Source organism: Toxorhynchites rutilus, chromosome 1 (assembly GCF_029784135.1).
Source record: "Toxorhynchites rutilus septentrionalis strain SRP chromosome 1, ASM2978413v1, whole genome shotgun sequence".
Taxonomy (NCBI): Eukaryota; Metazoa; Arthropoda; class Insecta; order Diptera; family Culicidae; genus Toxorhynchites; species Toxorhynchites rutilus.
In genome coordinates, this window is record NC_073744.1 from 160033105 (window position 1) to 160056781 (window position 23677).

Genomic DNA, 23677 nt, shown 5'->3' on the forward strand with positions numbered 1-23677 from the left:
CTCCCCGAGCTGTCGGATGTTTCTCCTGTAAAAAGAACAAACGTTTTCGTGACTCGGACATTGTTTATTTACCTTTTTGACCGAACCAGAATTGAAATAAATGTTGTAATTTGTGTAATTCGTATTTTTCAATTGTTTTAACTAAAGAAAAAATTCTAAAAATATAATTATAGCGTTCAGAATAATAAAAACCTAACATTTGGCGAAAAGTGAAATTGAATTATAATTAAGTTTAGAAGTTAATAATACTGAAATTTCAGTATCTGGCATAATGTCAGTTGGGCCCTTATGATTTGAAACACTAGCATTAATTGATGAAACAAATGTAGTTCGTTCACTTATATTAATTCCATTATTGTTGCCTTTAATAACAATACTTTCTCTATGTAGTGTATAAAAGTAACACTTTTTCCCACCTGAATATTGCATCTTTTTTGACATTTCTATTGGATTCTTTTTGACAACCAATTTGATTCTATCCGCATGACTCAGGGTATAATTATTGAAACCTTTAAACTTTTCCTGAATTTTCGGTTCCTTTGTCTCTCAGCTGCATTTAGCAGAATAACATCACAAAATAATAAAAGATTTCCGCAGAAGGGTAATCTTTCTTGGAAGAAATTCTGGTTTGGCCGAAAACGAAAATAAAGAAAGCCCGAGCCATGAAAACGTTTGTTCGTTTAATCGGAAAACATTTAACATGTAGTGCATGAGGAAAAAAGTCGCAAGATTTATTTTTTTTCATGCAAAATGTACTTAAAAAAAGTTTGATTGACTCCGCATGACCTAGATCAACACCACTCATTTTAAACATTTACACTGTACTCTTTTTCTACGCGACTGATGCGTGCGCGCAAAAAATAAAATCGCGTAATTTCGAGCAAATCGCGTAATTTCGAGAGAATCACGTAAAAAAGATGCCCCATCACCGGCGCTCCCTCGTTACAACCGCACTTGCAAACGCTCTCGCGCAAAATTAAATCACGCAAAACAAATCGCGTAGAAAAAAATCAAGAATCCAGAGTAAATCCTCCTCCCACTAAAAGTCAATTGAATAATTTCTATTTCTACAAACATAAATGTTGTCATACATACAAATGGCGATTCTTAAGGCTAATCATTTTAGCAAACATTCGATCGTATAATTTGTATATTCTAAGCCGTATATAGTGGGGAATCAAATCACAGACAAATCACAGTATCAGAGTATTCATCGTGTATTTACGTCCAAAATGCAGAAAACCCGTTTTATTCATCACGATAAATTCAATCTTGAGTCGGTTTCATGAAATTTACTATCGTTAAATCGACATCATATATGTATAACCGGCAGATGCAGTTCGTGAGTCGCATAAACGTATAATTGAAATCAATGTATTACTGAGAAAAATCATTTTACATGCTGTGGAAAATCATTCAACAGTAAATCAGATCGTAAAAAAATCCAATTAGGAAGGCAAATTAATCTCTGTCATCTGGTAGATGATTTCAGCCCCGAAGGCAGTTTCAAATGGTTCAATATGAATGAATATGTTTAACATCATTTTATTATATTACTTAAAACACGTAGAACCTTACTTAACCATACATTTTGCGATATTTCCACTTATCACCCAAAATATAAGGTATATGATGATATACATACGACAGCTATAAAATATTTTCTTCTGAATGATGGTTTTGATTAATTTTTTTGTTTTTTTTTTTGTTTTTTTATGTTTGTGCAACGAAATTGACTTCCATAAATTATGAAAAAATGACTTGAAGTCTATATTACGAAGTCTATGGCGGACAACAGATCAACCATTACCAAATTCATTGTATCTACAGTGACTCAAACTTGAATTCATACCCCACCATGCAAATCTTTTTTCACTACTTTTGAAAGTAGAAAACAAGCTTCCGAAACATTCTATTTAGATAATGATATATACATAATTTCAAAGCTCAAACATCCAGCTTTCGAATATTTTACGAACATATTGTTATATTGGTGTGTGCAGATGTAGTGAACAAAAATATCTGGAAGAAATAAAAAACCGATTTCATTCTGGTTTTTCTAAAATTATGTGGACTAACACAATTTTTTTCCAATCATCTCAATAGCAAATCCATTTAACCTTAGCAACTAACTTTCATTTGATCCCTATAACGTTTGTGTAGGTCCTTTCATCACAGATATATTTTTATTTGAATGAAAAATTTCCCCTTCTTGTTTGATGATGTTTGTGGGTGAGGAAAGCATGTGTATGTGCGTATGTATACGTGTAAGTATCTTCACTTCTTTGCAATCATCGTAAGGAAACAAAAGTTGAAAATCCTTTAATTTACTCCAAATTTGATCGATCCGCTAAAAAAACGGCTGAACGTATCGATACGAAACGTTCACAAGTGTTCTGGGGATACACTAGGCTAAACATTCTCCTGCTAACATTAGAACATACTGCAATATTTGCAAATTCACAGATAAGTTTCTAAAAACCCTGTTATTGGCACTTTATAGAAATCGATACAAAAAGTAAAACAAACTTGTTTCTTGTTTTCGCCAAAGCAACAGATTTAATTTATACAGAGTTTTTTTTATTATTTATTATTTGAGTTTTCAAAACTCATTTTCGGTTTGCGATGCGATCATTGTTTATTGAGTTGTTCATCATCAAAGACGAAGAGATAATTTTTCATCCAAACAAAAAATCTCTGTGTGGAAAGGTCCTACATGAACGTTATAGGAACCAAATGAAAGCTGGATGATAAAGTTAATTAAATTTGGTATTGAGTTGGTTTGCCAAAAATTGTGTTAGTCCACACTATCTTTGAAAAACAGGAAAAATCAATATACAATATGCTCATAAAATATTGCAAAAGCTGAAGGTTTCATCTTTAAATAACGTATGAATCATTATCCAAAAGAAATTTTCGAGAGCTTGTTTTAGACTTTCAAAAGTAGTGAAAAGAGATCTTCTTGGTGGGGTACGACTTCAAGTTTGGGTCACTGTACCTAAAATCGAAAAACTACCACTCCTCTTTGACAGTAGCAAAATCAAAACAAATCTTCACGGTGCTTGGTGACATAATTAGTGATCCCCGATTATTGAAATTAATCGTTTATCTACTAATCGAATACTTTCCAGCAGTTTGTTATTCGATACGATTAATCGCCCCAAATAATCGATTAATCGATTAATCGTCATACTGAGAGAAATAATTAGTTAGACTAATATTTCTCATTTGTTAAAAAGCCATCTGGAAACAAAAAAGTGTTCATTCCGCTTGAAAATTAATTATTATCTTTTACGTTCCCCTAAACTCGTAACGGAGGTTAAATTCGCGTTGATGGCATTGAGCTTCGTTTACGAGGTTAGGGGAGCGCCATGATTGATTTTCACGATAAAACTGCAGTGGTCGTACTTTTTTTTTGCTCTAGGCTTGAATCGATTAATCGACGTAAATTATTCGTTCGCTTCGATTATCGGTTGTTCAGTATTCGTTCGATTCATAATCGATTTCTGTAGGAAGTATCCGATTAATCGATTAATCGAACGATTATCGGGGATCACTAGACATGAGTCCGGTACGGTTTCGCTACCAGAAAATTTAACGAATTAAAGACGATTAACCACTCGCAAAATGTCCTTCCCTGACGAAGAAGTCCGAATGATCTGCTGGTCTGCACGGGACGAATACTGGGCCTGCTAGTAGCTCGAGGTCACGTCAACAGGAACCACGACTGTGTGAAACTCTTCGGAAAGGGTTCGAGACGCGCTGTCCCAGCCAATGGGTCGAACACTCAAGCTGAAGATGGGCAAAAGATATGAGCCGCTGGATTCCGATAGAAAATAAAGTTGTCACGTTAGGAAATACGGTGTCCCCCATATTTATATTTCGAAGTTCAGTAATCTACAAATGTACAATCATTAAACTTAATCAAAGTGTCACAAACATGACCTGTTGTTGACCCGTTTCGCTACATCTATCTCTATCGAAACTATATATCGGCCAGGTATCAGCACCGGTCCAAGACCACGCTCATCTCCACCGTTTGGGGTAAATTCACTAGTCATGTCAAGAATCACATTCGCGTCGGCGTCGGTACAAACAAACTTTCCGATCAGTATCCTCCCATCGGTTATTTTGATGCGGAAACTTTTGTTCAGCCATGATTTGAGCTTTCGCCGGCTAGGATCTGGTTCATTTTCGACACTCGATTTGCTCGATTTGCTCGACTCGATTTCCTAGAAGAAATATGAGGGTTTCTTTCTCTAAACATTGGACGGATCATTCACTATTGCTAGATGTACCTGATTTATTATCTTCCATCGTCTATCACTGCTGTTCTTCTCACCGCTGCTCATTCCGTAAAGTCAAACATCTAAAACAATGAATCATTTGTTTAGAGTTTTTGGGAAACTATTCTATGGCAATTTTACATCCGATGTTATGCCTGATTTACACGTTTACCAGTAGCAGGCCGCCAGTTAGCCAGTACAATACTTGAACGTCGACGGCACGGTTTGACTAGAATTCCAGTGGACTGACTCTCTGCGTTATACACATTATGGGGCAACTGGACAGCATGGCTGTCACTTTATCCGCGATGACGAATGACGACGGGAGAAAATTGAAAAAGTTATCTCAATAGGCACTAGTTATAACATAAATTCATTGAAACGAATTTAATTTCTATGCACCAACCTTTGAGAAAGGCGTATTTAAAAAACTACATAATTATATTTAAAATATGTTGGGTTTTCACTTTTTTTATGATATCTCCACACTTGCTCAACCAAACTGAACATTGAAGCCCTTGAATGGATAATTTCATTTTGTAATTTATGAGAATATTTATACTTGGGTTTCTCTTAGCAAACGATGTGGGTCAACAACCTACAAATTTTGGTTAAGACAAATAGAGCAGTATTAACTGTCTCAAGAAATTGTTGTCACGTCACGAAAAGTTCGATCTAGCGATCCAGCGTTTTCATGTATAAATCACACAAAATTAAACGATGTTATAGAAAGATTAAGAAAATTTCCAACAAGAATAATCAGTGGGAGAGTATTCTATACAGGTCGGACACGATTATATACAGACTCGATTATATACAGACTCGATTATATTTAAATATTTTTTTAGTACTTAAATTTTTGATGAAATATTTTTTTGATAATTTTTCTTGATACACCGTGGTAAGATGCACATTCAAATTTTTTTTCAAATTTTTATCTCGGATCTATTGAGGATGGCGTGAAATAAACTAAAAAGTACGTTTTTCACTATAGATCCTACGTCAAACCACATAGGGGTTCAAATAAACCGCCAAAATTTCTTATTTAATATCCTGTACAATATTTGCCATACAGCTAGTGATTTGGTTTGGGGGCACTTTTTACTCCCTTACCCGGCCAGGCCCTTTATTGTTTTCATGTGAGAAAGGTGTTTTCTGACTTTAAGGGGTTCAATCAAAACCCAAATTCTTTAATATTCAAAAAACAAAAAATTAATGCAAAAAAAAACGAATAACACAAAATTTTTTTTGACTCGATTATATACAGGACTAGCTAACCCGGCAAACTTCGTCCCGCCCATTTACTTGATTAATTCTCGAGTAATGCAGAAATTTGTGTTTTATTTGTATGGCAGCCACCCCTAAGAGAGGGGGGAGGGGTATCTAACCACCATAGAAACATTCATTGCACCCTAAAGTTTCCATATGCCTAATTTGGTTTAATTTGCTTGATTAATTCTCGGGTAATGCAAAAATTTGTGTTTCATTTGTACGGCAACCCCCTCTAAGAGAGGGGGAAGGAGTATCTTATCACCATAGAAACATTTATTGCATCCTAAAACCTCCACATGCCAAATTTGGTTTCATTTGCTTGATTAATTCTCGAGTAATGCAGAAATGTGTGTTTCATTTGTATGGCAGCCCCCCCTTTGAGTGGGGGAAGGACTGTCTAACCATCATAGAAACATTTATTGCACCCTAAAACTTTCACATGCCAACTTTGGTTTCGTTTGCTTGGTTAATTTCCGAGTAATGCAGAAATTTGTGTTTCATTTGTATGGCAGCCCCCCCTTAGAGAGGGGGGAGGGGTCTCAAAATATCACGAAAACCTTCCCCGGCCCCAAAAACCCCTACATACCAATTTTCATGTCGATCGGTTCAGTAGTTTCCGAGTCTATAAGAATCAGACAGACAGACAGACATCACTCCATTTATATATATATAGATTCGATTATATACAGTGAAAAGAAATCAAAAACTGTATATAATCGAGTCCGCGTTGTAGTTAGATTGGCTTGTTGTCAGTCAGTTTTTTTTGCTTCCGACTGTTCGACATTAATGATTAATTTAATTAATTACAGTTCCGTTTCCAAACATACAAATGAACAGATGAACTTAGATTCCAGATTATAGAATATAATCTTGTTTCGACTTCCGGTTTGCTGATAATAGTATCAAATGACAAGAAATATGGAAAACCTATACGATAGGGGCATTCGGTACGGGTGTATTACCAGCGGAAGTTGAATATTGTAATCCGATGCCATTTTGGCATCGAAGATGGTGAATTCCGGATCGTTAAAAACGTTCAAAACAGCTCTAAAAAATGGGAAATGGCATGAAATCCCACAATACGATCGGAAATGATAGTGTTGTCAAATATCTATGGTTTCGCGAAGAAGAATGAAAAAAAAGGAAAAAAAAGTTTAATAGTGAGCCGATAGCTTTCGAGGGAGAAGGAGAGGGAGATTACGTTAGAGTGGGAAGAGCTTAGCCTTAGAACGACGCGTGTGTAGTTAGACGAAGCTAGTGCACATACAAATGCACACGCTAACGTCTACGCTCAACAGTCAACGTCAACGTCAACGCCAACGACATCTTCAACACGCAAACATGAACTTCCTTACACAGGCACGCGCACAAGCACACGCAGATGCATACAAAGAGTTATCAAAAGCTTCTGATAGCAAAATCAAATGCGTTCCCACGGTAGTGGACGCTACCGGATGAACCAGATTTGTGCGAGCTATTGAAGGCAAGCGCCAGAGTGAACGTGTTAACACTAAACTCCTTTTAAATCGTCATTTGACTTTCTACTTTGAATTATGAAATATCGGTAGGTTTAGTGTTGAATAATTACGAGATAAAAACTGAGGATTTAGGACCACCTGAGGTTTAGGACCACCTTTTGGAGCTCGGTTCAGGACCATTCCAATTTCAAACAATTTATATAGCTTGTTTTGATGAACATATCATAACCTTGTTTTGTAATATTTCGCAATCTAAATCGACATCATTTGTGTATATCATGAAGATGTGTCCGTGAGCCACATAAACGTATTTTTTCAATCAATCTAGTACTGAGAAAAATCGTTTTACATGCTATGGAAAATCATTTAACAGTAAATTATATTAGATCGTAATGGAGGACGATCTAATACGCTATGGCACGTTATGAATTTGACACACAGAGATGCCAGGTTTGAAGACATATCATCATTTTGAAAACATTTGACTTACTGTGAAGACATTTTGAAGATATTATGAAGTATGTGAAAAAAATTCAGTATGATAATGTATGTGTATTTTTGGGAGATACTATTCCCATAAAATTCCTACTATTTACCGAAAATATCGTCGAAAGAAATAAGGCTTTTGTCTCAGTATCATACGCTCGCATTTTTATCAGTGTCACTTGTTTAGTTTTATAGAGACTTTTGTCTTGGTGTAATTCACCCGCGTTTTCCACGACCACATCCCTAATCAAATGTTTTTGGGTTACTTACCGTTTCAATAATTAGTTTTATGGATTTGATTTGAGTTACAGCAAAAACTCCATAGCTGAAATAAACAAATTGAGTTATTTAAAAAAAATCCATTCTATTTTTTTTGGCATTTAAATCTATATACAGAGCAGTCTAACAGAACTCTTTCAACACGTTGAGGCTTGCTTGGATTTTTTCTTGCTGCGTCCATTCAGCCCGCATCAAGAGCGTTTACACAATATCAGTGTCGGTCCCAGTTGTTTTGTAAGTGTCAGTCCCAGCCAGTCAGCACTTTCCTACCAAAAAGCTCAATGTCGGCCACTAGGGACCTGGGCTCAACGTGTTAACAGTTCCGTTTTTGTGGAAGAATTGGGGCGATATTCACTCAATATCGGTTTATCAAGTCAATCATCATTCCTAAACTAATAAAATTTAGTTTAGTAGTTTCATTCAATATGATTGTGAAGACATTTTTTCGTACCATCTGTTGACAAATCAATATTCTTCTTTTCCCACTTTAATGGCACTGACGTTTCTAGAGGAATTTCGTCGTTTCAACGTTGAAGAGATTTCTATGTCAAATAGCGCGCCTTGAATGTATTCTGATTGGGAAGCCCTAGAGTGATATGGGTTATGTTAACCACTCAGTCGCAGAAACACACACACACATCAAGTTTGTTGATGTTTATTTGTCTTTACAATACTGCCAAGGTGCATAGCATGAAATTATGTAAAACTACATTCAGAATAACTTGAGAGAACAAATTGCTGTCTGATAATACAATCGTGATCGTTCCTATAAATTTCCTGTTATTTGCAGTAAACGAAAGTCTTTTTTTTTACTTGATTGGGAAGACTTCCTTTCCCTTAGAACACAGTTGAAAAAGTCGAATTGGCGACCAGATATGACGTATCCGAATGCATCTCTTTCGTTTCATATGTACGAGTTTCAACTGCTCTAGAATTGTAGATAGCCATCTATGTCTGCAGTAAATCGTATATACGTTTGGCAATAGTCGTACTGGATGCATGTGAAAGACGTATGTGAACATATTCGTAAGCAATTGTCATGTATGCATATCACCTAAAGGGTGTGTCACATCAAATTGCATCACGGAAAAAACGCTGTAGAAATTCGCCCAGTAGACCGATCCTTTTGAAAATTTTAGACAGTAAAATAAAAACTATTAAACAACTTTTGGCATTTTCTTTTTATTCATACTTCGAGCCCAAGCCCGTATGCTCGCACCTTCCTCTTTACCCCGTCCATAAGGTTCTGTACAACGTCAGGTTGTAGTTTTTTTTGAACAGAAATCCATTTTATCTTGAAGTCCGCCTCCGATTTGACAACTTTTGGGTTCTTCCGGAGGGCCTGCTTCATAATCGCCCAATATTTCTCTATTGGGCGAAGCTCCGGCGCGTTGGGCGGGTTCATTTCCTTTGGCACGAAGGTGACCCCGTTGGCTTCGTACCACTCCAACACGTCCTTTGAATAGTGGCACGAAGCGAGATCCGGCCAGAAAATGGTCGGGCCCTCGTGCTGCTTCAATAGTGGTAGTAAGCGCTTCTGTAGGCACTCCTTAAGGTAAACCTGCCCGTTTACCGTGCCGGTCATCACGAAGGGGGCGCTCCGCTTTCCGCAAGAGCAGATCGCTTGCCACACCATGTACTTTTTGGCAAACTTGGATAGTTTCTGCTTGCGAATCTCCTCCGGAACGCTGAATTTGTCCTCTGCGGAGAAGAACAACAGGCCCGGCAGCTGACGAAAGTCCGCTTTGACGTAGGTTTCGTCGTCCATTACCAGGCAATGCGGCTTCGTCAGCATTTCGGTGTACAGCTTCCGGGCTCGCGTCTTCCCCACCATGTTTTGCCTTTCGTCGCGGTTAGGAGCCTTCTGAACCTTGTATGTACGCAGGCCCTCCCGCTGCTTGGTCCGCTGGACGAATGAACTTGACAAATTCAGCTTATTAGCGACATCCCGGACCGAACTTCTCGGATCACGTCTAAACTGCTTAACTACGCGCTTGTGATCTTTTTCACTGACGGAGCATCCATTTTTGCCGTTCTTCACCTTCCGGTCGATGGTTAGGATCTCGAAGTATCGTTTTAGTACTCTGCTGACCGTGGATTGGACGATTCTCAGCATCTTACCGATGTCCCGATGTGACAACTCCGGATTCTCGAAATGAGTGCACAGGATTAATTCACGACGCTCTTTTTCGTTCGACGACATTTTTCCAAATTTACGAAAAATTGTCAGTGAAGCTTGGCCAACGTGATCTATACCCTCTTATCTGATTATAAGCGAAAGCTGAAGATTCAACCGGATTCAACTCTACTGCATAGGCTGAAGAGTCCCAGGATTTTTCAACAGATGACGCCACTGAAAATGAACAAGATTCATTTCGAGAGGTTTATCTGTCACTAGCTTATGGGTGAAGTTTTATGACAGTTCGTTTATTTGTTCACAAACTACAGTTGTTCAAGCGTTACAACCTGAATATTCGAATAGAAAATGGAGAAAGAGGAATATCGTATTCTGTTTAATGATTGTTCTTTAATAGGAAAAACTCCCGAACAATCAATGCAGTGGATAACGAAATGTTATTGCACTTCTGCTCCTTTGAGAACAACAATTTATCGGTGGTTTAGTGAATTGAAAATGGGCCGAACAAGCACCGCAGGTGCACCTCGCTCTCGAAGGCCAAGAGGCTACGAATCCAGAAATCGTTAAACAAGTTCATTAACTCGTTTAGAACGATCGTGAAGTGAAGTTACGCGAGTTAGCTGAGACCGTAGGTATTTCAAAAGGACGAGTGGGATATATTTTGCACGACATTTTGGACATGAGAAAGCTATCCGCGCGATGGGTGCCGCGTTTGCTGACCGTCGACCATAAACAGCGGCGCGTTGATGATTCAACAGCCGGTTTGGCGTTGTTGAAGCGTAATCGAGTGGGCTTCTTTAAACGTTTTGTGACAATGGATGAAATGTGGATCCACTACCACTCTCCTGAGCTCAATAGGCAGTCTGTAGAGTGGCACTGCTGTATATTGGAGACTTATTTCGAAGACTTAGATGTTCCGTACTACAGAAAGGGAAATCATTCATACAAGATTAAAAACAGCATTATTTCAGCGGCTCCATATCTATTTCGGTGCGTTCACTGACTAGTAAGTTTAGCTAAAAAACTCCCAATTCCCGTAAACACTCATTCTGTTTGAAAAGCGAATACATCTTCTACTCAAAAAGCCACTCAAAGCCTGTAAACACTTCCAGTGCATGAATCCTTAACCCCTCAACGGCTCGGAAAAGTCACTTATGGCGAACTCTCACCCACTCCACTATCAAAGCCAGAAAGGAAAAAAAGTCCGCACGCCTGACGTGGATGTGTGGTGTGGAGTGTTGATAATTTATATTCCACACAGTTCCTCCTATTGGCATTTTTTCTCTCTCTCTCATCTTCTTTCATCTCACATGGTCGAGATCACACGATGACGCTGACACACGACAACGGTTAGAGGGACAGACACAACTCTTGGAAGGCACCCGGGTGTGTTTGTAGAAGGATATAAAATATGTCAACCGATAAAAATTATTACTAGCCAACCGCCGCCGCCAAGGGGCATGTCACAAGTGTGAAAATCCGAACGAAGGAAATAGAATAAAACAGTTCTCCAGTTCGGTTTTTCTTTTATTTTCTATTTAATCTTTTTTTTTTTTGCGTTGACATTGGCGCACCACTTCCCGGAACGACAACGACGACTACGGGAAAAGCGAACCGAAACGGAAGAGTCATCAGCGCGCGCTCTCTGGCGGAAAAACAAAGCCGATAATAATGGAGTTCTGTGGCGGTTGTGGCGATGGGTGGCTTCACCGATGCTAACTAATAGCGACGACGACCCCTTGAAGTGAGAGAAAACGATATCCCACTGACTCACTGGAATGATAGCGCGTCCAACGCTTCCACGAGCGGCCCACTGCAAAACAAAAACGACAAAAAGGAGTCAAACTCGCCCTCACTCCAGGCGGAAGGAAAATGGATTTTGTATGTTTGTTTCGCTTTACCAGTGTGCTTACAAGCTTTCTGTTATGTTCGGGTTTTTTTTGTTTGCCTATCTGTCCAATTGAATTTTTTTCCTCTCCGGCTGAGGATGATTCGATGATTCCCGGGTAGACGGAAAAAGGGTTTGCTGGGAGAATGCCGATTCTCAACCAAGCAGATGCTTCTTGTTTCGTTTCGTTACATGCTCGGACCGTTTTGTTGATGTGGTACGAGGGAAGAAGTTTATCGGGTGAAAATTGCGAATAATAATCCGGCGAGCGACAAATAATTCAACTAGAGTGAACAAGGGTCATGGGAGCAAGCCGGTTAGGTGGAGGAGACTACGAGGAAGCTGCCAGTTGATGTGTTTCCGGCAGTTGGTTGGTCTGTGAAAACTGTCGCTGGTGGTATTGGGTGGACGGGTTGAATCAAGGGCGGTTTCATATTGGGAGTCGAATAACTTACGTAATATTTTTCAATAGTTTTTGCATTTAACGACGCGAACATGATTTTGTCATTTGTTATCATGCATACACTCTGTGTCATTTCTATGAAACAACTATCAATATCGTGTAATGAGAAATTTGAGTCAATGTTTTGATACAATGTTTGGTATTTCGAGTAGCATGTATTTAATACCAATTCAAATCGAATCAAATCAGCACTGCGAAATAATTGACACAACAATGAATAAAAAACAGCTAAAAAGAAACATGTACCGCAAAAATAATATTTAACCTACGAAAACATTGTAACATTAGTGTATAAGTGTGTAGTCTACATTTGTTTGACGAAATGAATAAATAAATAAAAATGAAAACGTAAACACAGAACATGCAGGAAAAAAAAAGAAAAGGAAAGGTGTTTGCATAAATTGATAGGAAATATTTCTACGCATCTATCACAATTAATTAAACGTTATTTTTCATGAGACAAGCAATTGAACTGTAAAATGTTAAGCGTTATCTGAACGCTCTAACTGCCACGTTTTTATTAATCCGTTTCACGGTTTCCCCAACACATATTTTAAAACCAAGGTGCTTGGGGGAAATCGGCATTGCAAATACATGAAAGTTGAGGTAGCTTTTGTTCCCACCGAAATGTGTTCCCTAATACAGCCATCAAAACCAAGGTGTCTTACATCACATGGCGTTTGTCCAAATTCTTTACTCACACAGTAAATATGTTGAATTCAATTGAATTCGAAAATTGTATCATTCAATCAATAATTTAATCAATACAAACCAATGATTACTAAGCTAACGGTAGTCCCACGTCAACCTTGCGGTTATTTCATATATATATAACCCACCCATTTTTGGACCTGAATACAACGTACGGATGAATCCAATTTCCCACGGCATTTCCACAAAACATTGCAGAAGCAACCGATTTGCAGAAATTTAGACTATTTTCGAAACAATACAACCCTCGTTTACAAATGGGAAGTTTTCTGTCCGAATTCATTTCATCGTAATTAATAACATTAGATCATGTAGTTGATATCAGCTCGGTAGATCCACAAACAACTGTTACGACTTCGGACGAAAATATTCTCGGACGATTTACCGATCAATTATTACTTGTCGCAGTTTGTCGTACATTAATTGACGGCTTATGACGTATACTTTTGACGCCATCGCGGTATCTTACTTTAGCTTTATTCATGCATCGATGGATAGAAAAAATACCGATCATAACCCGAAAAATAACAGAGTGTGTGAGTGTGCGTAACAATAACGAAAATCTGACAAAATATTACTTATTCTATCTGACACAGGACCAGAGGACAACGGCACGTATTTATAAACCAGAAATAGCAAATACAGAGTTGTTCGTTTTACGGAAAATGAGGATGAAGAAAATATTACAATTATTAAGCTCCGCCCGTTTCAAATTTATCGAGCATAAACAAGCTTTTCGCAATTTCATAGCATTCACGATTCATCTTTCATCCAGCTACCGACTAGACGGTAGCGAAGTTTTCCAAATTTGCCCTTTTCAAGACGAATGAACTGAGCAATTCAAGAGTCTCTATAATCTAAATCGTGATTATCATATTTCAAGTCACAGTCTTGCTCCAGTTAGCCGACAGCAGTCTTTCTCAACGCTGATGTGAGACTCTGCTGTTCTACAGTGGTGCAATTTTGTTCAGTGGAGACACCGCGTCAATTCTAATGCCGTCTGGTGGAGAGTGCTTCTTCATTTCTGCATCTGTACTGGGGTGTAACTTTAAAATTTCAGAAACGAGATCGTTACGTTTAGGGTGCAAGGATTTGATCGTTAGTATCATTTTGCCAGCTGAAAGAAATGGTATATCAATCACTTTCGAAAGATAAAAGGTGTATGAATGATATTTGATACTTATTGACCAGAAAACTTTTTCCCATAACTCAAAAACTGCTTTGAAAGCAAACTACTGAGAACACAAAAATCTATAAATATTGCTGAAAGCATAATAAACTACAGATATGCTTGAAAGTTCATCGAAGTCAACATCGGTCAGCGGTTCATGCATGTTTTTTATAGAGGTGAGGAACGCTCTACCAGCTTTATCTGGGAAGGGTTAACCCAGACGTCGAGTGGGGATCGCACCCACAAAAACCAAGCCCTCTACTCGTTGCCTTATTCCCCCTGGGACCACATCTAGGCGACTATTTCAGGGGGCGGCTGTGCTCATGCACTCTTCGAGTTTTCAACGCTGACTAGCGTTGTCCTTCCCTTTTTCTCAACATTTTTTCTCTCTATTCGCTTTTCATTCCACTGCGCTTATGTCCTCTTCACAGACATCCATTTACCCGTCGAGACGTGTACCGATTAGGAATTGCCCTCCAACTTGACGCGCAACCCGTCACAGTCACCCTCGCGGGATTTATCACCTGTCGAGACGTGCACCGATTAGGAAGCGCCCTCCAACTTGACGCGCGCCCCGTCACAGTCACCCTCGCAGGATTTCTCTCCCAGCGGAGCGCCGATTAGGTAGTGCTGCACCGATTAGTGTATGCACCATTTTGATCATGGTTTCATCCTTGTTGCTCGCTCCTTCGAAACGTTCGCAGTGTTTCTCCATCCAGGCCACGATCAGGCGTTGCCAGGCAGGCATTTTTGCTCTTCTCCGTGGCAGTATTCGGTTACCTGTCGAGACGTGCGCCGATTAGGAAGCGCCCTCCAACTTGACGCGCGCCCCGTCACAGTCACCCTCGCAGGATTTCTCTTCCCAGCGGAGCGCCGATTAGGTAGTGCCCTCCAACATGACGCGCACTCCGTCACGGCGGCTCTCGGGGGTGGGGGACTATCCGGTACTACAGTCGTCTCGATTGTTCATCTCCTATGGTCAGGCGTTATCCGCATGCTGGTCGGTCCTCCACTTCCGCTGTAGCTCGGACATGATATGTACGATTGCACTGTTTACTGCGTTCCAGGTGCCCTCGTCACGACACATTTCCTCCACGATGTTCCCAGCATGAAGGGTAGGCAGCCCCTCGCGCACTGTGGTGAATCTGGGACATTCGAATACGATGTGTTCGGGGTTTCCTCCACATTTTCACACTCCGGACAAAGAGGCGATCTTGCGTGTCCGAACCGGTGCAGATACTGCCTGAAGCAGCCATGACCAGACAAAAACTGCGTTAGATGGAAATTTACCTCTCAGTGTTTCCTGTTCACCCAGCCCATTAGTGTCGGTATGAGCCTGTGTGTCCACCTGCCGTTTTGCGCCGCACTCCACTCTTGCTGCCACCTAGCCATCGACTCCGCCCTCATTAGCTTCCGGATTCCTCTGGTTCCCCTCGTCGGATGACCGTGAAAACACTACGAAAACACTATTGTCTTCGTCCTGGCAACCTCAGTTTCTTTTCAGCTACCTTGTTGAACGGACGTACAAAAGTTTTCACCTCAGAATGCAGAGCTCGCACTGACGGGCAGAAGCAAAGCAAAATAAAAATATTAAATAGGATGTACTTCGTCGATTTTCATACCGTTATGTGGGGATTGGTTGTGTATGATTCAATTACACGTACGTATTGTTGATTTTATGCGTTATCAAATAGATAGCAGTGGTGAGGAAACAAATATGTAATCGCCTCGGGTCGCACTGTATCTAGCACGAGAAGTATATTCGCGATGAATACTGAGTGCGCTACGTGCTCTGACAATAAGGACACATCTCGTGTATTGTTCTCGCAAGAACAAGAATCATGATCCAATATCTTCATCTTCAACGGCTTTTACAAAAGCACGTAAACCTATCGATCTTTTTCAAGGTCACCAGAACATTTGACTCAAAAGTTATTTTAAAAATTTCGATGTATTCTAAAATAATATCCGATGTGATCAAAAGCAAATTGATTTTTATTATTGTTTTCTTTTTGCTGGAAGAATTTCTGTGAATTTAAGAGCGTGTTCGGATTCATTGGTGTAATGCTGACGAAGTTTTGAAGTATAGAGACTTTCACACACTCTCAGGCTTTCTCAGTTAATTCGCCTCTAGCCTTAAAAAAGGCCAAAAAATAAATAAACTCGGCCTTGAGAAAGGCCATTTAAGTCGCCAGCACGATGAATAATAAATCTTATATTTGTTTTGAGACTTTTTCAGATAGATCAATTAATTTTCGTGAATTAGAATACAGCGCATTTCAAGCCGGATGTGAAGAAAGTATGTTTCAGCGATGAGAGCTGCGTTCTTCGATGGAAAACTGAAGCTGAAAATTTGTTCCGCAGTGGTTGCTGTCGACGCTGTCACCCCACCACAACCACGATTCGGATTTTTTGCTGCCGTTATGAGTGTTCTTTGCAGCGTTTGTTTCGCGAACGTTGGGAATATAATTTTGCTATGAGATACTCGGAAAATACTTGGATATTTAGTAAGTTCAGTGTTTCAGTACCGCTCTAGACAGCGTGTAATCAACTTACTATGTATTCTGAGAGTTGTATTGGAATTCTGTTCAAATTGGCGTTTGAGCAGATTTGTACTTAAAAACAGAAAGAAAACACTTTAATGATTAACAAGAATTGGAGAAAAAACTGCCCTTCCAGCATAAATTGAGCGTCGAAGAAAATACGACAACTCATAATTTCATTCAGAAAAATGTTTCATTTAGCCCTCACCATCAATGTTTGATGGTAGAACCAATCGGATCACCTCATTCACTCTTTCCGACATTTACTGCACTACGTTTCGACAGTAATAGTATACCATGCTTCCTGGATACTTCTCCATAGTTCCTTTTCATTGCTTGATTTCGCAGAGCTCACGAACTTTTCAACAATCTCCCACATGTATTCTGCCGGATTCTGATCGGGGAACTTATCTTGCATAAACTGTCTTTTCGGTACCATTTCGCATGTGGCATCTGGAATATTATTTCAATATTTTGCTTAACCAAAGACTCGTAAAGGTATCTGGGAACACTCCATTTTTTAGGACTGCTAAAAATTTACGATATTCATTTGGGAGTCATTTTTATGTAGAAAACCGTGATTTTATAGCGCCGACAGAAAATTCCGTTTAGATTCGTTGAAAATGCAACAAACTAATAAGTTTTTCACTGGAAACGTTTTATTTGGGACCTACTGTATAAGATCATGTAGTTTTTCTATAAAATAAATGGTGTATTTAATGAAAAATTCAAATCAATTTTTTCTTTGTAGGTCTATATAAAAGAATTTTTTTCTCGCTGCACTAGAAATATTGTATTGATTTTTGCATAACCAAAGGCGCAATGAAGTGATTCCACAAGACAGCGGCTAACAGTGTTTTTGGGGGTTAACGGGCAGTGGTAACTATATTACCACTGAATTTTTCAGCTGTTTCAATAGTTAAAATTTTATCAAAGGTTAATATCTTCTTCTTCAATGGCACTAACGTTCCTAGAGGAACTTCGCCGTCTCAACGTAGTATTACTTGCGTCATTTTTTATTAGTACTTAGTTGAGATTTCTATGCCAAATAACACGCCTTGAATGCATTCTGAGTGGCAACCTCTAGAATACGCGGGATCACAGTGCAAGTCGGAGGAAATTTTTTTGACGAAAAATTCCCCCGACCAGAACGGGAATCGAACCCGAACACCCGGCATGTTAGTTATGACGCTAACCACTCGGCCACGGGAGCACGACAAAGGTTAATATGTGTTCTTCAAACAATGATGTTCTCTGAAGTTGAAATCGATCCCTTGCCTAGTTTCCACGGCCTTATAAAGGGTTATAAATGTTATGCTCCATCTACACTGCTCCACCTAATCTGCGCTATCTTAAGGCCAGCTTAGGAATTTTTGGTCTGAAAGTATTCCGTTTTTTTTTTAGGTAATTGATTTTTATTATATTCATGGCTGGTAGTGCATGGGTTACATCGTAAATTCAGAAAAAGAAAAAAAAAACTCTTACGGAGATGACCTGACCAAACGTTCTATTTTTTTGTCCGCATTAACACGGAATCAAAACTGGAATCACTCCGGTCCGACACAGTGCAGCTGCCGACAATTATTCACCAACAAATCATGGATATCTCCTCCAAACGGTTGTAAAATATCATATGCATATGCGTGCACTCTCCATCCCGCGATCCGCACTCGGCCGATGTTATCATGCCAAATGCAACGGCAGTTTTTACGACACTCACACAGACGACATTCCAACGTGTGGCCATTAAAAGGTAATTTGAAGTAAATTTTATGCGCTCACCAATCGTCATCATCATCATCATCATCGTCATCGTCATGGTTCGCCATCATCCAACCAACCAACTAACCGACTCAGCTAGTCAGTCAGTCAGTCAGTCAACCGGGGCGACCAGAATTGGATAGTTTGACACGAGTTTTACGACCCGTTTGGGGCTTACCGCGGAAAAGGTTGCCCCATAGATCAAACCGGTCGGAGCCATAAAAGCTCATCATGTGTCTGTCTATAAAACAACAGCCGGAGCCCCCCAACATAGGAATAGGCACTGGCGGCAAGCCAGGCGCGCCTGCACCCAAGAGAGAAGCCTAGCGTTCTGTCGAACGGTTGGAAAATCAGCGCGCACCGTGTCAACGAAACCATCGCAGAAGTAGACCGAAAGGCCAGAATTCGTAAATTTATTTTCCGCACAGGAATCTCGTCGGTCTCGCCGTATGGTTTTGTCACGGCTGGAAATCGGATCGAAGGCAGGACGACGGCGGACTTACTGCTAATTTGGTGTGCTGCAGGTTTTTCTGCGCTGTCGTCGTCTACATTCGTTGCTGTGTTGTGTTGGACTTGCAAAACGCAGTTTTAAGCTGACAAGATTAATGAATGCAAGCGGCGCACCAATTGAGGCATAAATCGTACGAATCCAACATTGTCAACGCGCTTATGCAAGGAACAGAGTGCGCGCGAAAAAAAAAATCAACAAACAGACACATATTTCAGACGAAATGTTTTGAATTTTTCAACGTCTGCTAGCAGCTCCACCGTTATCTATTGACTGCATTAAAATGTGTCCCCCCGAATGGGTCTAATTTTGTCAACGTTGCACCACGTTTGCTGCGCGAAATTGGTCGTTAAAATACTTCTTCGCGAAATCCACAGTGAGTGTGAACTGCTGAAACGCTGACTAACGCGACTTATCACAAACCGGTCGACCGAATGGAACTTGGTGTGAATCACTTCGCCTGCGGCTCATTACATCATAAATAATATCGTCGCCATTTGTATCACTCATGAGCAGCAGCAGCAGCAGGAGCACCTACCCTACATGAACTTGACATTGTCGATAACAACGAGTGGCGGGATACGAGTGCCACCTCGGAAGCCCCTCGTCGGGCGGGAAACGTGTTGCACGAAAGTGGCGGGAAGAAGTCGCGCAGCCGAAGATATAAAACACCGCGCTCTCACCTATTTTGTGTGACCGACAGGGCACTAAATTCGATCGTTCCATGCTTCGACAAATCTGTTTGGCTGGCTGTGGGGCGAATCGATGACAATTCTCCCCTTGGACCAGATGGCGAAAGGGAGACGCGGACGTAATCGTTAAATTTTTACGGCATTTACCACAGCTGGAGAAACATCGTTGAGCATGCAAGCGTCAAAATGGTTCGGTTTCTCGTAACAAATCGGGGACGGGTTGCAATCTGGCGTCTGGTGCAACGACAGTAACGGTGCACACGGCGCGAGACCGACGGTCGGATGCAATAAATTTTATTCGGAAGATAACAAAGTTGTCGGCATTGGATGTTCAATTTTTGTCAATCATCTATCAGCAGCCTTTTTTTATCTATCTCAGACAAGATGTGGTAACTGATTTTTTTTTACTTTTTAGTCACTCTAGTGAAGATAACTTCGAAAAGTACTATCTTCTTTTGTGTTCTACTTAGGCGTCGTGCACAAATTACGTAACGCTAAAAATCCGGATTTTAGACCCCCTCCCTCCCTTCGTAACGCGTAAATCTCTAATACACAGAGAGTAACGCAACCTCGACCGCCCTCCCCCCCTGCGGACGCGACCAAATTACTTACTCTCTGATGTCTCTAGCATTGCAATTATTGCATCAAACTGACGCCATTGCATTAGGGTTCTGAGCTACACAATTGTGTGGGGAATCATCAAGCTAGGCTATCATCAGCTCACCAAGAAAATAAATGTTCTGGAATTTTTTCAGTGATTTGGTTTCGCATGACGGTAGGAAAACTCTCTCCACAAAGGATAATAGCTAAGCTCATCTAGACTGGCAATATTAACAGAAAGGGCTTCTGTTGAGTAGAGTGCAAAACGGCGATAAGTGTGTCTATATTTAGTTGCTTCAAGCCATCGATATATGGATATTTGTATGTGTACGTGCGTGCTTCATAACCCGTACGTAGAAATAGTGCATCTTCGCTGTTGTTTGATGTTGCAAATTATGCAGTCGTAATGGTAAATATAAACAGGAAGGGAGATAGCGGGAAGGAAATATTTACGCTATGGTATTAGTAATGAATCTCTGCTGAGGCAAATATTCAGCCTTTTTACAAGCAGTTAACATTGTTTGTTTTCTGTCATCAATGCATTGAACTGACGCTATGGTGAAGCAGGTGTTAAGGTTGTGCACCAAAATTTTTTTGGGGAATACCAAGTTATTCAATAAGTTATATTAAGTTATTAATTTAGCAAAACTTTCTCCACTAAGGATGACAAATGCGCTTGTCTCGAACATGTACTGTTCTGCGAGCACAAGAATGAATCATCAAACAATTATCGTCAAATGATTCTACAAATAAAAAAAAACATTTCAGGGCGACCAAACTGGTAGAATGGTTATTTCAAAATTTTCGTAGCATTATAAAATAATATCTGCAGTTATAAACAAGCGACTTGAATTGAACCACAACGTAGTTCTACGTCAACAATGCGGGCGTGTCTTGAACACAACCTCCTATATTTTTTTTCATTTCGTGGTTAGGAAAATATATTCTGTTAAAGTACCGGGAGTTGCTTATTTTAAAACGAGGAGTTTGAACTCGACCTGCTCGACCTCGACAGTACCCGATTATTGTAGTTCAAATGTGTTTTAAAACTTAATTTTAAAACTAATAACAATATCGAACAAAGAATTCGTATGAAACATTACACAAGTTTTACCGTGAATCACGCGCATTCAGTGGCGGACAAAACAAAAAGATCACTAAGGCGTCGTGCACAAATTCCGTAACGCTAAAACTGCGATTTTTGGACCCGTTTCCAGTTGAGATCCCTCATGATCATGAGGAAGTATTGAACCTACTGGTTGTAGAACAAAAAATATGAATTTTCGAAATCTAAATTATTGAAAAGTTCCCGCAATAACTGAAGTGAGAATGTCTTGAATTTTTGAAAAGCAGCTTTATACAAACAAATTTCATTTTAGTAGAAATGCCGTATGTTTCAGAATTTGGAACTGAATTTTCAACCAAGAGTTTGCATTGGATTTAACCAAAGAAAGAAGTAAACCAAGCAATCGCTTATCAGTAACACTTATGCTTCGGGACGGGAATAGACTTAAGTCCGTCGAGGTTGACAAGACCGGTGGCAGACGATCAACATCGGAAGCCAATAAAATATCGATAAATTTGTAGAAATAATGATCAAAAATCATTGAGAACAATGATCAGTGGTCAGGGGGTCTCCGTAGCCACATTGGTTGCGCGTTCGCTTAGTAAGCGATCGATCGTGAGTTCAAAACTCAGGGCCCTCATTGACCATCTTTGTGTTGTTACAGAATAGCTACGTCCACGCAACAATCATCAGCGATGGAGATCGATCCACGGTCGAAATAAGATCGATTCATCCATACAACTGCTCTGCTCTGCAAGACACATCGGGCTGCTGTTCTATAAATAACTCAACAATGATCAATCAACTGTCTCCGCTGTCCGGTGGTCCAACTGGATAATGGAAGAACAGAAAGAATAACTCTTACGCCTAAATGGGCTACTGTGTGAATGTACCATATGTAATGGTATAGAAGGAATACTGGCGAATGGCAACTGTGTAATGTACTAATTATAGATATGATAACCATGTGACATGTACACGATTAAAATTCGGCTCTGTTACAGCTAAAATGCTAATGAGCCTTAAATAAATAAATGTGATAAAAAAAAATGATCAGTGGTCTGCCGAAAGACGTATTACCGGAGATAAGACGTAGGTGTATGAGTAGTACATGCAATCGTACACGTTGTGTTTTTTATAATTTGTGCTAGAAGATCGGACAGTTAGAAAGAGGATGTATTGGTACATTATGGAACGTTTGTGTGAAGCAGTTCACAAAAAAAACAAACTTGTGCAATGCGCGTAGACACCCCATCGAACAATATCATCATGAGTGGATAAATTTGGAACTAAAAGAATATCATCCAGCCATTATAAAATTCACCTGACACATTCTCCTCTGACTTCTTGTTGTTAGCAGGGAGACCACAGGAATTATTTGGTTAATAATCGAGTTAATCATCGCTAGCTTGCAGTTATACAATGGGAATAATAAAAATGATACGAGTTTCGAGCTGCTAAAAATGGAGCTGCTCCACAAATAGTTCATCCTAAGAACCGTACCTCTTTCGAAGGCTTCCAGAGTGGGTATCAATTGCTGGAAGAAACCTATATTATTTGCCACCACTTCGGGTGGGTGATGGGAGAGACGAAAATTTAATAAAATCTCTCCGCCTGGGATATAATTTCATTTGCACTTTCCATCGAAAGCTTTTGATCGCCACAGCAACTCCAAAATGCCACCTGGTGAACTTCCTCCTCCCTGGCAGGAGGAAGCAAACACACGATGTTCAATCGTGGGGATACACTCAGTGGAAACCTCATCTCTTGTTTGATTAAAATACCATTCTGTGAATGGGTGCCATCCCCGATTCCGGGTCCCAGGGTCGGGTCGGGAACACACGTAAGAAGCCAAACCAACCGCCGCCGCCCTCTGCTATCCTGCTCCCTGTGTGTATGTGTGTTCGAGGGATGATTACTTCAAAAAAGGGGTAACAGAGCTAAGAGAGCAAAATGATAAAATAACAAGCATCGCTACATGCCTCGGTCGACCCTTCCGAGGGGTGACTGGCTCTATCTTTTCGGAAATTTCTTGTGGAAAATCCACTCATTGTCGGTAGGGGAGGGAGGGAAGGTGGTGGGGGAACAAACAATGCCTAAGAAACGGGAACCACCGAGCCGAACAGCCATCATCCAAGGAGCGCTTTCGGAATCCAATGAATTTTGTTTTGATTTTCTCGGAAATATTTTGCCCTGCGGCCGGTTTTCCTAACGGATGATAATGCCGAACGTCGTTTGTGTGTGATACCGTCGTTCAAACCACTCAGGGGCAAACTTTTTCACCTTCGCCCCGTTATCGCTACCGTCCCCCTTTTTGGCAAATTGTTTCCAAGGTG

The 23677-nt window shown here is 40.1% G+C and overlaps 2 protein-coding genes across 4 annotated transcripts in view; one reads left to right on the forward strand and one right to left on the reverse strand.

Moving 5' to 3' along the window:
• Positions 1–23677, forward strand: part of LOC129763161 (protein scalloped) — a 441519-nt gene that overhangs the window by 357211 nt on the left and 60631 nt on the right. The window lies entirely within an intron of this gene.
• Positions 3843–4534, reverse strand: LOC129763164 (N-alpha-acetyltransferase 38, NatC auxiliary subunit-like). The gene is made up of 3 exons (XM_055761975.1): positions 4428–4534; positions 4299–4369; positions 3843–4232 (listed from the first exon to the last, which is right to left on the reverse strand). Exons 2-3 carry the CDS (start codon positions 4350–4352, stop codon positions 3933–3935), a joined length of 354 nt encoding a protein of 117 aa, XP_055617950.1. The 5' UTR covers positions 4353–4369; positions 4428–4534; the 3' UTR covers positions 3843–3932.

Excerpts from the sequence above, each read along its gene's own strand:
- LOC129763164 (XM_055761975.1), bottom strand. The coding sequence starts at position 4,352 with ATGAGCAGCGGTGAGAAGAACAGCAGTGATAGACGATGGAAGATAATA. Across the intron at positions 4,233-4,298 it reads GATGGAAGATAATAAATCAG|GAAATCGAGTCGAGCAAATC; the intron begins GTACATCTAGCA and ends TATTTCTTCTAG.